The 16,696-nt window shown below is 38.9% G+C and overlaps 1 protein-coding gene across 12 annotated transcripts in view; it reads left to right on the plus strand.

Annotated features, from left to right (window-relative positions):
- The window catches only part of MYO9A (myosin IXA), a 185,416-nt gene that overhangs the window by 56,936 nt on the left and 111,784 nt on the right, over positions 1-16,696 (plus strand). For 11 of the 12 annotated variants that reach the window (XM_080395389.1, XM_080395386.1, XM_080395387.1 and 8 more), the window contains 4 exons: positions 8,526-8,620; positions 12,547-12,609; positions 13,863-13,962; positions 16,626-16,682. In XM_080395389.1, the coding sequence (XP_080251515.1) occupies positions 8,526-8,620; positions 12,547-12,609; positions 13,863-13,962; positions 16,626-16,682 (315 nt within the window). The remainder of the gene's footprint in view (positions 1-8,525; positions 8,621-12,546; positions 12,610-13,862; positions 13,963-16,625; positions 16,683-16,696) is intronic. The other variant, XM_080395393.1, reaches the window with a different exon arrangement.

Raw genomic sequence — 16,696 nt, forward strand, 5'->3', positions numbered from 1 at the left:
TTATTTCTCTATCAGTATGAAAAAATGATTTGAAGTGCCAATTAAGGAGATTTTGCTTGGTCCTGGTGTTACCGAAATCTCGGAATGAAAAACTTATCGACACCAATGTGATGTAGATAAGCAGACACTTCTTTATTGACGGCCGGGTGCGTGAGCGAGTCCTCTCACGATCAACGCACACCAAGTCTCAAAATCAAACACCATATATAATACTTATCATACATATTCATTAAGTATTCATGCATAATCATAACATTTCCCAGAAATCATTAACATATTCTCCTCCCATATCCGATTCTGCGCAATAAAGCTTAGAAAGATCCAGAAATGGGTCTGGGGTACGATTTGGGTAGGTGGTATATGAGTCGGTGGTCGCGATCTCCCCCTGCCGGAATTACCTTTTACTAAAGTTCACGGTTTCTTGGCAGGTAACTACAAGCTGTTCCAGTCGACTCTCCCCAGTTCCCATTAATCCTACATTCTGACATCTCAATATACTTTCTATATACAAAAGACTAGTTAGATACAAAGGAACCTTTCAACCCTAGAGTTATTACCTATGTTTTAACAATAGTTCCAGGCCCTTCTTCTAGTCTTGATACAGGACATACAGAAGATCTCATAGCAGCTTTTACTGTGCAACTATAAGTTTCATTAAAAATATTTCTTATCCTCCTATATTTCTATTCTATAAAATAACTCTATAAAATCAGATAATCGAACCAATAAAATCAATTGATCTCAACTCTTTAACAAATCGACAACACTGGGACCTGTCACACATTTGTATCTGCATCTGCTGTAGTAAAGTTTATTCTTTGGCTGCAGAATATAACTTTTGGGAGTTGTAAGCATACCCTGGGCTGGAGAGACCACAGTAATAACACTGAGCTTCTCAACTTCATTTTGGGATACTTCTGTGAATCTGAAGCTGAACTTGGGCTGAAGATCTTTTTTCTACCAAGGCATTTGTTGGCTGATGTATGCAAGTTTGCTGGAAAACACGTGCGTTTGGCTGCTCTTCCCAGGGCCATCCACCCTATGCATAAAAAAATAAACATACGAGCAGAGGATCAGGGATGTGAGCCAGACCTTATGGATTTGGCAGCCTCTGCCTCCAGATCCATCTGTACTGGCGTTTGCCGATGACTGTCTGCCAGCTTAGCCATGGTTTTTTCCCCATTACAGCACTTGCGTAGGAAAACTGTCCCCATTCAGGAAGAGGACTTAGGTAGGAGGCTTTGGTTTGGTTTGGAGGTTTTATTTTGTGGCGTCGTGGTTACGTGGTAATTCCTTTTTTCCAGAGCATGGCTTAAAAGGAAGAAGCTGCAATGGTCTGATCCTGTGCTTGAGTATCGGAAAATGAGTAATATTCTGCCAACGTTGAAAGCGCTTGCCAGGAATGCAGATGCTAAATCCTATTTCTTACATAGCTGATAGAGCACCTGCGTCAGCAGAGCTTTAAATCTCCCAAACAAGTGCATGTTGTAATGACTTTTATAGTACTTTGTCTAGGGCATTTTACTTCATAAGTGTATTTAATGGCGTTCTTGATATTTTCATTACATACACTGGCACTTCTTCTAGTCAATTAAATTAACCCCAAAATCTTATCCACATCAGCGCTGTCCTGTATTTGTATAAGGAGTGTGAACTCTGAATGCACAAAGGCAGATGGTTTTAGCTGACCCTGTACTTTAAGCCTAATGGCTGCAAAAGATTCGTTGGTTAATAGCTCTCTCCCAGGATGGTGACATTGTTCAGTGGAGGGGGGAACTGCTGTCCTTGAGCAGTCTCAGTTTTGGCGTGGCCAGGTAGATTTAGTGTAGATGTTTTACAATGGTAAGACATTTTGAGTTGGCATAAACTATCTGTAACAAAAACAACAAACTAATTAAAAAAGATGTTTCATAGCCTGTATCATGAGTACTATTTTATACATGAGTTAAATTACAAAAGGTATGTCTGTTAATATGGTAGAACTCACTTGGCTGCCATACAGTAATTGTAATTTTGAAACAAGGTATTTGATGTGCCTGTATTGAAAGAATGTGGCTGAGTTTAATTCTGCGTAGTGATGGGTGTGCCATCATTGACAGCGGAGTGAAGAGGGGTTTAACCTTCATAAATGCAACAAATTATATGTTTGTTTGGAGTGGGGAGACCCCTTAAATGTGGTTTTGGACCTTTGAGCAGTCTTTGCAAGCCTGTCCGTATGGACCTGTCCTCCATAAGGTCCATATGGACAGGAGGGAGAGGAAGGATGTCATCGGCACTTCCCAGGTGTCTTGGACTTGCCCCATCTCAAGTATTTGCAGGTTGTGTACTTGAAAGGTTCTTTGGTGGGGCATGAAAAGCAAGGAGAGGTCAGGGTTACATCTTTTGGTTGCTGTGCCAGCTTAAAAAATTACATTCCTAATTTTGTAGGAAGAAACAGAAACCTACACGGTTTTGAGAAGCTTGTAAGCAAAAACCCATGTGAATTGGAGACGCTACAGAAAGCAAACACCATAGAAGAGATGTTCTGCTGCGGTTTGCTATCCAAGCCTAGCATAGGATTGGATTTTGTTCTTGGCAATGTGTTTGAGACGTGACTTTCATGTCCCTGTTCTCTTTGCACCAGAATGGTGGGGAAGATAGCTAGATACTTGAAACCTAATTTAAATAAATAAATAGAATGGTTGAGGATTGCAGGGACCTCCAGAGGACATCTGGTCCATCTGTGCTCAAAGCACATCAAGTGGCTCAGGGTCTTGTCCCAGAGCAGTTGCTGTTTCTTGGCTTGGTGGGGAGCTGCGTTCCCACAGTGAATCAGATCACCAGCACCTTTGACCCTCCAGCTGCTGGAGGGCCTACAGGGGTTAGAGGGCTTCTGATTTCTTGTACCTGCAACAGACTTGTATTGCAAGGAAGGAAAGCACAGATCTAGTATTATTTTTAAATTATTATTATTTTCATTTATATTTTTAATTTTTCTTGTAGTACAGCAGCAGCTGGAACTTCGTAAATACCTTCTTTTAAAAATACAGAGTTGTTTTATTTCATGCAACCTTCTGTGTGTTGTAGCTATTGCCAACCAGGAGATGCGTGGGGGTTATCAACTAAATGGGGGGGGGGGGTTACGCTGAGGAGGAATACCTTAGAAAAGTGAATTGGTCTAGAAATCCTGATATGTGTGAGAGACTTGCAGATTTTAGATACATATGTGCATATGTAGTCTTTTAAAACTCCTACTTGCCATTCAAAGTCATCTTCTCATGTCAACAGCCTGGAGAAATTCTCTCTAAAATGCTGGAGAAAAACATCAACTTGTAATACAAAAAAACCCCAACAAACCACAAACCCAAGAAGTGTCATATTATAGACCTTACGTTTAAACTGCTTTGTCATTTTTGTGGTTTGAAATGGAAAATTGGGGTTTGGCTCTGCAATGTGCTCCAGTGGCCTGTTGAAGAAAAGAGTAAGGAAGGAGAAATATTTAAAAGATTTTAAAGGTTGGTGTTTGGCAGGTAAGGGTTGTAGGTCATTCTCAGTGAGAGCTCTGCTCGAGCATTGCTGCATGAACACTATAAATACTTCGTGGTTGGCGCTTTTTACCATAAAAGCGTTGACGGTTTTGTTAGGCAGCACAGAACATCTAGCCACAAACAAGAGAATTAAAGAACAAGGTGTCAGCACTTGAACTTGCATTTAACTGCTAGAAACAAAATATTCAGTATTATTGCTTGGCTGTGCAGAACAGTATCTTGAAGGAGTCACATAAATGCTATTTTATCCTGCAACAATTCAAATTGCAGGTCATACTTTTTGGCTTTGGTAATACTATTTAGGTGCTTATTCAGGTATCATGGTCCCTGCTGCATAGAGGTGGCTTTTAGGGCTCCGTATGGAAACAAAAATTGAGAAGTCGAAGTGGTATATTTTTAGCAGTCCCATGCAGGTTGATAGGTTTTATCAGGCGGTGAGCTGCGGATTTAAAAAAAAATATTTCCCAGGGCAAAAGCAATAATGAGAAGGGATTTAGCAAGGCTTTAACTTAAGTAGTCTAGACGCATTTTACGTTCTGGCCATAATTCAATATATTTCTATTTAAAAGCAATATAACAGCACAAGAACAGTACTGGGAGCTTGGTTGCAAGTTGAATGAAAACAAGCAAAAAAGATGGTTATCATCTAGCTCTTTACATTTCAAGATGCAGAAAGGGATTTGTAACTAAAAAGAATTACTTAAAAAGCCAGTGAATGCCCTGGTCAAATAAAAAGAGACAATAATACTACAAAATTTCAATGTGCTATTTTTTTCCCTCTGTCTTTTTTTACTTTTGGAATAAAGATATTTGTGAAAAAAAAATTTTGATCATAATGTATAGAATATTGGGAAAAGTAGCCTTCAAATCTAAAAATAAATTACAGATTATGTTTAACACCACCTCTTTGTGGAAGCATACTCTGGGCTTTTCTAACAGAAGCTGTAGGTAAAGCATGTGAATGCACATCTGACACACATGCATTGCATCCTCACTGTTACAACGTTTGCGTTGCATCCATCTGACTCTGGTCCTGGCCTTGTGTTTATGTCGTTTGATGATAAATGGACTTTTTCTGTGCTGTCATCTTCAGTGCAGTCCCTGTGCATTAGGGCTTGGGCTTTTTGGGCATCGTATGGACTCTGCACTCCTCTTGTCTTTTACCAGCACCTATATATGCAAAGATTTGAATTCACAAATACTCTCTTCAGTTGTATAAGTTCAGACGAGTGTTTTATTTCCCTGGGTGCTATATTGCTGGCTAATGCTTTCAGTTTCCACCTTGCTTATACAGTTACAAGTCATTCATGCTTTATGAATATATTTGATTCATGAACTCCAAAATTCACAGTAAACAAGGGAATACAAGCCTTCCAGCAGTCTCTTGTCTGATATTGACCTATTTCTTGTACCTAGCATAAATGAGCATGACTAAATCTTGCTCCCAGTCTCTTCAGTGCCCCACAACGGAATATAACATTAATATGTGTCCACAATGTCATAGCCCATATTGAGATTTGAGCAGTCAGTTTGCTTTTCTTCTGATATATTCATGGTATAGCTTTCTAAAAAAAATAAACTTACATTTCAAGTAGATGGGAAAGCATTTAAAAACTCTTGTCTATTAATACATTTTTCTTCCTATATAGCGAAGACCAAATGATATATTTATTTTGCCTTCTAAAGGTGAGTGCTAGAGGCTCATTTGAGAAGGGCAGGGCTGGGGACCTTAAATATGTAAGCAAAGGCACGTATTTCCACTGGTGCTTTCACTGCAGAAACTGTTATTCTATAGGCGAACACAGCTATTACTTTAGAGAAGAATACCACTGTTATTCTATAGGGGAATGACGTTCAGTTAGGATTACCTATATAACAGCATTCTATTGCCAAATGAGAACAAATCACTGTGTGTTTTCCTAGATGCAGGGGCTTGGAAAATAACCTTGTTTCAGGAAAGACATTAAAATATTGCTGCTGTAATCTGTGGCTAATCCAGACTGCATTAATATTCAGTCCACAATGAAGAGACCAGGAGCCTTCAGGATCAGGCGAGGAGAAACGTGAAGTATTTAGCCTTGAAACTGTTATTTTTCAATTTTTTTTTTCCTGCCGTCCACAATAAGCGTCTCTTTGTGCAGGAGGGTTGTAGGAGGCAGGAGGAATGGAGCTGCTCATTTCTCTGCCTTCTCTAAACTGTTGAATCACCAGCACCAGGTCCAGAGGGATGCTCAGCCCCTACAGAGGAACCTATTGAATTTTGTTTCCTTCAAAATGTTGAGCCCTGGCCAGTAAAAGCTTTGGTCTCCCCGAGAATTTTAGGAATGCTGTTACGGAGTTTTGTCCGTTGAGCTGCTCAGCAGCTTTGAATCAATGAGTCAGTAAAGGGAAATAATACGAACAGAAGATAATTTGTTTTAGGGAAGTAGCTGTAACTCTGTGTTTTCTGAGGCTGAACTATTATATTATGCCCTGGCTGCAGAAGGACATGGTGTTCTGTTCAAGTATATATAGATTAGGCATGCATAAATTGAATTAATAGCACTTTTTTTATAGCCCAATAGTTCTGCTAAAGAAACATGGTAAGTAAACCGGACAAAAATGTATTAAGTTGTCTCAAGTTAAACACCAGGCATTTCTTTAGCTACTTCTTGGCCCTTCACCAGCGTGCCTTTGCCATCGAGTCAGCCTGAAGTTTTAACCAGACATGATCCAAGGAGCTTTCTCATTTACATCAGCAATAAAGAAAAATGCATGAAAGAGGGATATTACGGGTTATGATTTCTGTAGGTGTTTGGGTTATAAAATATAATATGGTCTGGCGTGTTAGTCCAGAAAAAAGCTTGTTAAAACAAAAAGAGGACTCTCACCGTTCCCCACTCCTATATTTGAAATGTTTTCTCCTGAATTTTCTTTGTTACAGAATAAAAAAAAATATTCCTGGACAAGGGTTTTCCCAAAGAAATCTTAATAAACAGACCTTATTTCTCTCTGTGAGTTATTACTTAAGATATAAGCACAGGGAACTGAACCAGAAAATACTTTTGTTTTTTGCTTAAATTCTTTATTAAATTATATGGAAAGATGATTAAAATAGGGCTTCTGTTCGGTCTGTTCACGCTCATATTGCTGCTGCTGGCGCATTTGTTCTCAAGTGAGCAATGTTAATTGTGTATATAGAAAATGTATCTTTATTGCCTTAAGATGAAGTCTTAGATTATGGGCGGCCCTTATGCAGGGAAGAGCTTGTAATGTAATTAATATAATTTAAACCAACTATCTAAATATATGGTGATGCACTAGCTTTTATTGAATATCAACATACTCTGCGTATAATCTTCTTGATGTGTCTCTGCTTGCTGAAATAGCTGAAGAAGGACAGATACGTCCTTTGGGAATGCTAAATAGCCTGTCTTTCAATGCCAAAATGCTTGTTTTCGGGGAGAGGATGCCTGGATTTTCATTGCCAGGGGCTTTGGGGTCTTCAGTGGTCACCTGAAGATGTGGGCATCTTCCATGCCTGCTGGAGGGTGGGGTAGAGGGGAGGGATGCTGGATGCAGGGAGGATTGGGGGGGTGGGGGCAGGGAATAAGCAGAAAACACAATGTGAGCAACCTGAGATGATGTGAAACCTCTGCAGGGGAATGTTCCTTAGTTGTGTGTCTGAAATCATCTCTCAAGGATAATCTGCTTGCTCAGCAGGTTTCAGATATCCCAGAACTTGTTTGAGTCAACTAAGGTGAATTCATATGCAACAGCTTGAGTTTAAACAAATTCTTGTATTCAAATAGGGGGAGAAAGATCACATCGTTATTCTGTTAGTAAACTTTCTTTGGTTCTTAAATCATTAAATCTTAACTAGATTGCTAAATAATCTGCCTGGGAAGGTAAAAGTAGATGTGACAGTATGCATCACACAGGTACTGAAGATGTCGAATGTCTTTCCACCAAGTTTTTGTTTAATTTGACCTTTATTTTTTGCTTTTAGTTGCAAAGTTAAATCTGAAAGGTCATTTGAAAACCTTCAGATTATAGATGTAAAGCCCTTTTAATCCTTTCTAATAAATAGCTGAGTAGGGAATAAATCTATTGGGAGCTTGGAGCTGAGCTCTGATATTAAGCCTCAACACAGATGTCTATACACAAAAAACACTTAGAAATTATCTTGCGTATAATAACCTTAAATAAGTTTGGCTTAGAAGAAAAGGTGAATGATTATGAAACTGGTTTAATAAATGAAACCTTAATTGGAACTGGCAACTTGACGGATTCAGTCACTGTGGGCCAGATTATTATAGAAGTGATTTAGGCACAATTGAAAATATCCGTTTTCAGGGAAGCTGAGCTGTAGTTCTTACAGGTTTCCAATAGCTCTTCTGTCCAGAGATTTCTTTTAAATGGCAGTAAATGATTTTCTATTACGTGCCTTGGTAAGGCAGGGTTTTAATAAAGGCTTTGCATAATAACGACTTAAAAGCATTTTGATTTTGGAAGAACAACAGCAGCATATTGAAAACGACAGTGTCTGAAATGCTGAAAATGCGCTGTTATGCGGGTGCTATATTTGACATTGTCTAACATCTGGGTAGCCTTCAAAGCATTTTCCCCCCTAATTCCATATATAATTAAAAAGCAGCTTTCTTTAGCTTATTAAAATTTAGTCTTGTTCAAGCAGCGTACTTTTATGTTTATTTAAATGAATAAAGCACAGACTTAATATAGACTATAACTTCAAATATTAAATCTTTCTTGTATGGCTAATGCTTTATTTTTAAGCAGTGTTTATCTGCCCTTCCTGAAAACCAAACTGGAAATGGATATGGTCCCCAGAAGCTCATTGTATTATTTTGTAGACAATTCAACTAACTTTCACCATATGCTTTTTAGTAATTATACAATGACAGCAAAATTCCCAAAGTTAATTTTAGTGACATGCATCTAAATAAGGTGAGGCGGTGGCTTTTCAGACTTAATGATGGCATCTCTCTTTTTTCACAGGCTTTTGGAAATGCAAAAACAGCACATAACAACAACTCGAGTCGCTTTGGGAAATTTATTCAAGTGAATTACCAGGAGACTGGCACTGTGCGAGGGTAAGTGGGGGTCAGGTTGGAGATGCTGTACATACTCTTACTTGCACAACTGACTAAATAGGCTGTTGTAGAGGGTACATGGAAAATAAGGTTAATTCTTTTTGGCCTGTATGTTTCCCAAAATGGAGAAGGAGGGGAAGAAAATATATATTTTTTTAGCATATTTAAATCCATTTGTATGAAAATGTTGGCATGTCTGAGCTGCACGTTGAAGTGAGACTACACCTGAGCTGGCTTTAAGCCAGCTGAGCTCTCCTTAATAATGATGTCAACTTTGTAATTAAACTGAAATGGAACTTTTCCTCTTAAGATGGCAGTTAAGGCAGAAAAGGGGAATGTTTTGGCGAGGATGGGGGGGGGGGACTGGAGCACACAGCAGGACATAGAGGCTGGGTGACCTGGCTGTGCTCGGTCTCGGGAAGAGAAAGCCAAGGGGGAGTTTGATCTCCAGCTGCCTGAATGGTGTTAGAGAGGGGATGCAGCCGAACTTTTCATCACTGTCTCATTCCCCATATGCTGCTGCTGCCCCCCTAGCATGGAGTCTCTCTTTAACCCACCCCTTGACCAGTTAGGGCCTCTTTTTTTCTCCCGGGCCATTGCAAGGAGATGTTGTCTCCACCGTGGTTCTGCACAGTTTATTTCAACATCTCTTCTGCTACCCAAAGCTCGTGGGACTGCAACTCAAACCTTCCTTCTCCCAGGGCGGGCTGCGGCAGAAGTGCTGCATGGTTGGAAGCCTATGGATGAAACCTGCTGGGTGGGCTTATCGAAGCCTGGGTTTCTCTCTGGCTAGCTCTGGATGAGCAGGGCTTTGTTAACTCTGCTTTTTGTGCAGGTTAATTAACTCAGTTGGAAAAAGGAAGAGTAGAAGTGGTATTCCAGGGGTTATATAATTTCTGCAGCTAGCTAAGAGATGTCTTGCTGGGACTTTGTTGTTATTTTAGAGAACTGCTTTTAATTTTTTTTTCCTTTCCTATTTTCCACCAGAACAGTATCACACAAATAGCTTCCATTAATTTTTCAAATGAGCTTGGGTACTCTGTGTACCTTCCCGCTGTTTTTTCATCCTGCGTCAAATCTGATGTTCTTTTTCTTTGATTCTGGTGAACAGCTTTCTTAAAAGGATAAGCCTCATTTTTTATTTTTTTTAATGCCTACTGAAATACAGGGTAACAAGAATCCAACAAATGCCTTAATATATTATCTTGGCATGCTATGTCAGCTTGATGGAAGTGGCCTCTATTTATACTTGGCAGATAGATGCAAGTAACATTGTATACTCAAGTCCATAAAATAAGAGATATTTTCTCTTTAAAAAAAATAACTTCCTTGGTCTTTGGTTGCATGGTGCGATGTGACTGTGCTTTGCGATGAGCTTTGCCGTGTTGCCTCTATGAAAATAAAGACACCTAAAAAACCCTGTGAGCTGTTCCTGGCATACGAGACCACAGGTTTTTTTCCATAGTCTTACAGAGAAGATCACAAGTATTTTTATTTTTTTAAAAACTTTGCATAGATTTGAAGCACAGCCCGAGTCAGTTATCCTGTATTCTGCATATTATTTGCTTTGTTAATATAACTGTAATTTGCAGCCCTAAATCAGAATTTTGCTGTGGTTGGAGGCTGAAAATAGCAGTTGGATATTTGCTTACAAACCCTGTGAATATAATGACCCAAAACTTGAAGCAGATTTAAACTTAAGAGGTGCAACAGCGAAGAGATTTAGTAGCAGCTAACCCCGCCCCATGAAATGAAGTCTTTGAAGATGTCTTTAAAATTGATGGAGCATGAGCAATGGCTACGGTTAAGTGTGTTCCCATAAGGCTGTATGAATTTATTATGTCCTGTTGAGTGATAAGCGAGTTCTGGAGGAAGGTCTTTGCAACCTGCTCAGTCCTATATGATGATCAAAAGCCTCAGCATCTGACATGCTCCATAAAATTGCAGAAGAGCTAGATCGGAGACATTTTAATTAAAAACAACAGTGCACTGGGGTGATGGTAAATCTGCGCGGTGGCATGAGGCTGTATCTCAAGCACCATGAGCTGGTGCTTTCAAACAGTCTCTGCCTGGGTGTTTTGCATGTTGGTATTTGTATATGAAATTCAGTCTCGGATTTCAGATGATGTTACCTAGGATGCTAAGTACAGGCTCTGCAGCATGAATAAATGAGTATTTTGCACAAAATCATACTCCTAGAACTCCTTTTCTTTACTCTTAAAGGTAGATTTGTCATAATTGACAACAGTAAATAAAAAGAAAACATTGGGAGACATCTACTTTTTTTAATACTTAAATTGGTGGGGTTTTTCACTGTCCTGTTGCAAGAAGGGATGTATGTTCTTCTTGGGACATGTATTTATTATCACCTTTGCACTAAGCAGGGTGTGTTTTACCAAAATATCATTTTAGCTATATCTACCAAAAAAAAAAAATAAAATTGCCCTGATTTAAATATTGGTTTGGACCAGATGACCTCTGGAACCTTTTCAACCTGAATTACTACGTGAGTGATTTTTTTTTTTTTTTTTTTTATGGGTGTGTGTGTGGGGGGGTGTCTGTGATAAGAGCAGACATCACAGGGGAAGGGTTGAAATGCCAGGGGCAGTGGATGTGATCCAGGTTGTCGTACAGCAGCATGTACCCCTGCTCCCAGGGCTGGAGCTCTGATCTGGGACACTCTGGTACCTTTTTTCTCTTCTGTTCACTGAACCTGCAGAGAATTTATGGCATAGCTTGGAAAGGAAAAATTGGTTTCAGGTTAGAAAGGGGATACAAAAAAGCCTGTTGGCAAGGAGTATCCATAAACTCTATAGTCAGCTTCCTTGCACAGGGAATAAACAAGAATAAACCTTTTTGGTGCACATGACACAGAGGAATAGTACTGCTTGGCTGGCTGGCTGGCTTTACTCCTCCTGTCCAGCAAGATCACCCCAGTGGGGGTTGGATGTGCCATTTCCAGTAGCTCTCCTAAGAGCTGCTATAAGCATTGTCACAAAACCTCTGCAGCATGTCCAAATGATTTATTTTTCTATATTTTTTAGTGAAAGGAGGGGGGCATTACTGAGATGCAAGTAATGAATAGGTCTGTCTGGAGACTGTGGTGGAGAAGCGAGTGTAGAGTCACCTCCTTGTCTCTCCATGCCCAAGGTTCATTGAGTTTCCCGATTCATGCGTGGCTGCTAATGTCAGTGCCACGTCACTGGGCGCCTGTAGCTGGAAGAGCACAGCTCTGTCATCAAAACTGCCAATTATAACTCCAGTTTCTAAATCCCTGTCATTACTCGTTGGTATTGTTTAGAAGAAAAAATCCTGTCAAAGCTTGTTTTAGCTCTGCAAGCTTGAAAAAAGTATTTAATATATAAATTAAGCATGTTTATTATGGAGGCTCTTAGGATAATGTGTAAACTCCAATAAGTAGCTTTTGCAATTGTTTATTTTTTGACCATAGCCACAAGTTAACAACCTGAGGTTTTGTTGAGCAGTGGCTCTTCTGTAAGAGGGAACGGTGATTTGGGGACCGCAGCTAAATCTAATCTTGCAAACTTTTGCACCCAAATGCAGTTCTTGCGTGCACAAATCTTGGTCTGCAAGCAATTTTATTTTGCTGGCTTTGGATTAAATAGGTATCTGAGATTCTTCGTTGCTGTCAAAATTTCCCTCTGTGCTCCCTGCCCATAGGCTAACGCATCTGAGATCATGTTTTTCATATCCAAGTTAGTGTTGGCTTTGTATCAAACCAAAAAAACCTCAAAAGCCAAACATAATATTGGGTTTGTTCTGCCTAGGAAGAAATTTATATAACTAAGTGAAACAAGGCTGAAACTTTTTTTGGGGTGTACTAAGACTGAAAACTCCTGGTAAAGCCGTGTTCATTTAAGTTGAATGTTGGGTCAATGAATAACGCTTTTATTTTTACCTTCCAGAGCTTATGTTGAAAAGTACCTCCTGGAGAAATCAAGACTAGTCTATCAGGAGCACAACGAACGGTAGGTGCCTGTATTTTGCTTGCAAGGTTTGTTTTGACCTCTATATGTGCTGATAGCATGGCACAGATAGCTTACAACCCTGTATGAGCTGGCGTGGGCGGATCAGGATTTTCATGCTCCTAACTCTCTGCTTCAAAGATAAACGTTGCATTTTATGTTCTGCTGTTTAGGGAGGAATGTGTGACCCAGGATAAATAAACTCCAGTATTTTATTGATGGTCCTTGACTTATATTTTCCATTGTCTTTATGATTCATGTCATATGGATCATTATGTACCATTTGCTTTCTTAAGCAACTTGTGAGCTATTTAATATCTAATTGGGTGTGGGGGGGAAGATAGTATTTTACTTTTGTCTTACAGGTCTTAACACACTGAGGCCATCAGAAGGGTCCCTAGAAAAAGCTAAATTTATATAGACAACAAATGTAAGCAAATTGTTCATCCCTAATTGCAGCATACGGTTTGTTACATATTCCTCTCTCAGGAATTATTACTCTGATTTTAAATAAATTTGCTGCTTCTAGTTGTCTTTCAACTCTTGGCACTTCTGTCTGCTTCCTTTGAGACACATGTGCGAGACATTTTCTTGAATGCTCATGGGCTGATTCCGAAGCTAAATAGCATATAAGCCTTGACAAATATACTCTTGGGTGTTGCAAAATGATTAAACTCTGTTCCTCTTGGAAAACATCCAGCATAAAAGCAGTTTCAACTTTAGAAATACTGCTACGCTCTTAGCATTAGTCTTAGAGTTGTCTTGAAGCAAAAGAGGAGTTTCACTTAAGGTTGTTTTAGTGCTAGTAGTATTCAAGTATTTTTAATATTTGTGTAGCTGTAAAAGTTGAAGGTTTTCCCTTTCTGTCTTACAGAACTGCAACATCGTTACCTTTTTAACAGTAATATGGTATTAATAATTTCTGCATTGCAAGTAAATATGTTGTTTTGATTCTAATAAATATGTAGGCATTGCACATGTTTCTGAGAGAAAACGTGTTGGTGTCACTAGGAATTCTTTTAAGTATGTTCTGGAGCACTGGATGTCCTTGAATGGAAAAGGGGGAACTCATTCCCCATTACTTAATTTAATCTTCTACATCCCTGCAAAGTGGGTATGGGCCATTTCTAAACAGTGCTCATGTCTGAGTTTTTGGAAGCTGGAAAGTCAGGTTGTGATGTGTACGTGTGCTTCTCTGCTTAATGCTGCTGTTTATTTTGAAGTCTAAGATCTTTTTTTTTTTTTTTTGTCACCAGGAACTACCATGTATTTTATTACCTCCTGGCAGGAGCAAGCGAGGAAGAGAGATCAGCATTTCATCTGAAGCAGCCTGAGGAATATCATTACCTCAACCAGGTAGGAATACTATAGAGAAATACAATACATGGTCTTGCCTTTTCAACTGCTGATATTTAATGCTGATAAAGAAAATGTGTGGAGTAGTAAAAAAGGGTTATCTTGATGCTCTATAGGCAGCCTTCTTTCATTGGAAATCGTTCTGCATTGGCAATCTTAATAACTGATAGTATGAGGGGGGAGTAAATCAGTGTTTTCCATTTTTTGTCCTGGGATATGTTAAATATATTGTTTTGATTGTTGAAGGGAGAAACAGTATGTAATATATCTGTTATTTGTGTGAATGTCATTTGCTCATTAACATCTGTCTGCTGAGTAGGAGAAAAGGGCAAAATGTGTGATACTAGTAGCTCTTCAGGCTATAATGTCTTGCATGAGGTAGTCCTAATTCTGTAGCTTCATGGCTGGCTTTTAGCATGATCCTTTAATTTTAACAAGATAATAAATTTAATATAAATAGCAACACAGCAACCACTGACATGTGAATTAAAAATGAGTGAGGCATTAACGATGGCCAAATAACCTCATACTTTGGAAAATCTGATTTACTTCAGGCATTTAAGGATGCAGTTGTTTGCTGATGTTTGTGAATAGAGACTTTACTGGTTTTTTCTCAAAAAGAAAAAAATAATAATATGTGGAAGAAGTAGTTAGGTTATATGTTGATTGTAACTAATTGCAATTTTCTTGGAGCTGAAACACGATTAGCAATAAAGAGTGATTTAACGCATAAGCTGGAGAGAAACTTGTATGCACAGTGCAACCCAAATAGCCTTTAATCTTTCTAGAAATATAATTTAACTCCAGAATAAGTCTCAATTACCTGGAGCTGTTTAAAGATTTTTAAAGTGGGCTATCAAAGCCAAATCTATTGTAATATTAACAACTCCCACCCATTCTTAGCAGGATCAGGACATTTGCATGAGTGAGGAACATATTAAGAGCTGAAGGTTTTCTGCATCTCAGGCGTTAGATGGAGAATGTGGTGTGATCTTGACAACCATCTGCACCACTGTTTTGCAGCGGGAAGGTGTCAAGATTGTTTCAATTTAATGTTTTGTCAGATTCACAGATTTTGTTGGGCAATCGGTAGTTTTATGTTAGTTGAAAACATTGCTTTTAATTATAGTCCTTTTTTTTATAGCAGTTTAAGGGTGTTAATATTTAAAGTAAAATTATACATCCAATGGCACGTAGTGTGTAGAGCCAGTAGCGATGTGGCAATTGAAGCTGAAACATTTATTTTAGTCTAAGCTAGGATGTGGTGGGCAAGTAGGCTGGAGAAGGATGCTGATGTATGTCCAGTGGATCAGAGAAGCAGACTCTGGACTTGTCTGAGCACAGTGTGTGGACAACTTTTAGGGGTTTTATTATAACATTTTTTAAACTGTTAATAATTAGGGTCAGTGTTAAAGAGACCATTTAACAGTGACATCTATGGGAAAATGGCTCCTTTAGATGCGGTCAGGGCTTCAGTTCTTATTGAGGCTTTTTAGCAGTGCAGTAACAGCTTTCTCGTGCTTTATAAGCAAAGGCAAAAAAGGAAATTAAGGAGAAAAAAGGAAAAACAGATGGGGGGGAATGGGAAAAGAAACTTTGGAAACATGAAAGGGAAAAACTATAAAATGACTCCTGAGTGTTTACAGCAGCTTCTTAAATGTATCCTAGAGAAATGCCTGCCTTTTTAAAAGGGAAGAGAACAAGCTCAGAAATTGAAGTGTTTAATTAAAAATAAAATAGTAAAACTGAAAAGCTATAAAATATTGAACCAGGCCCCTTAAGTCAAGAACTGACTCAGTCCTTGAGTCAGGCATTATTTTCTTTCTCCCAGGTTCCTCAGCTCACACTGTTATGCAAAACAAACCTGCATTTTGCATTGCAGGTGAGAAGTAATCTATTCAGGTGTTTCACTAAAATGTGCTGTTATTTTGTTGATCTCTAAATGCAGGGAGCAGGTTAAAAAAAAAGTTTTAAAAAAGTAAGTTTACTTTAACTATCCCCTGAGTTTGGATGACTTCTCCATATCCCATACCAAAGGCAGGTATACCTACCATCACATACCCTGCAGCTGCTAAATGTTTTCTGTGTTGGCTATTCGCATTTCTCCATTTTGAAATTAGTGATTTGCAGGATTAGATCATATTTTAAGTTCATCGGGAGCTCTGGTGCCATGTGTCTCTCCCTCTTGGGACTGGTCATGACATGTGCTTTGAATTCCCTCAACTTCATCTCTGATTGTAAAAAGATAAAAAGCTTTCAAGTGGTGTTGTAATCGGTCAGAGAATTGCACTTATATGTGTCTAGAGCAGAGGTGGAGAGTAGAAACAAAAAATCTGCTCTTCAGTGTGATTTTTTTTCATCAATAGCTCTTCAGCTCTAGGTAAACCAAAGGTTTCTCCAACCATGGAGAAAAAGAAAGGATCTTAAAATCCATTAAGCTTATTACATGAGAGGTCCTCACTGTCTTGAAAACACTGTAAGCAGGAGTCAGAGCACCGTGATGCATTATAAATCTTACCTTAAAAACATAAAAGTAAGGAATGACTGTGCAGAATAACAATTATTTTATTTGGAAAGTCGATGTTGCTGCCCTGGTTAAAGAGCAGGTAGTGGGAGTTATTTTTGGTCTGAACACTACTTAACCCAGTCTGCCTTGCTTTCAGATGACAAAGAAACCCCTCAGACAGAGCTGGGATGATTATTGCTATGACTCTGAGCTGGTCAGTATGAGTAC

This window comes from Falco punctatus (genome assembly GCF_963210335.1).
Source record: "Falco punctatus genome assembly, chromosome: 7".
NCBI lineage: Eukaryota > Metazoa > Chordata > Aves > Falconiformes > Falconidae > Falco > Falco punctatus.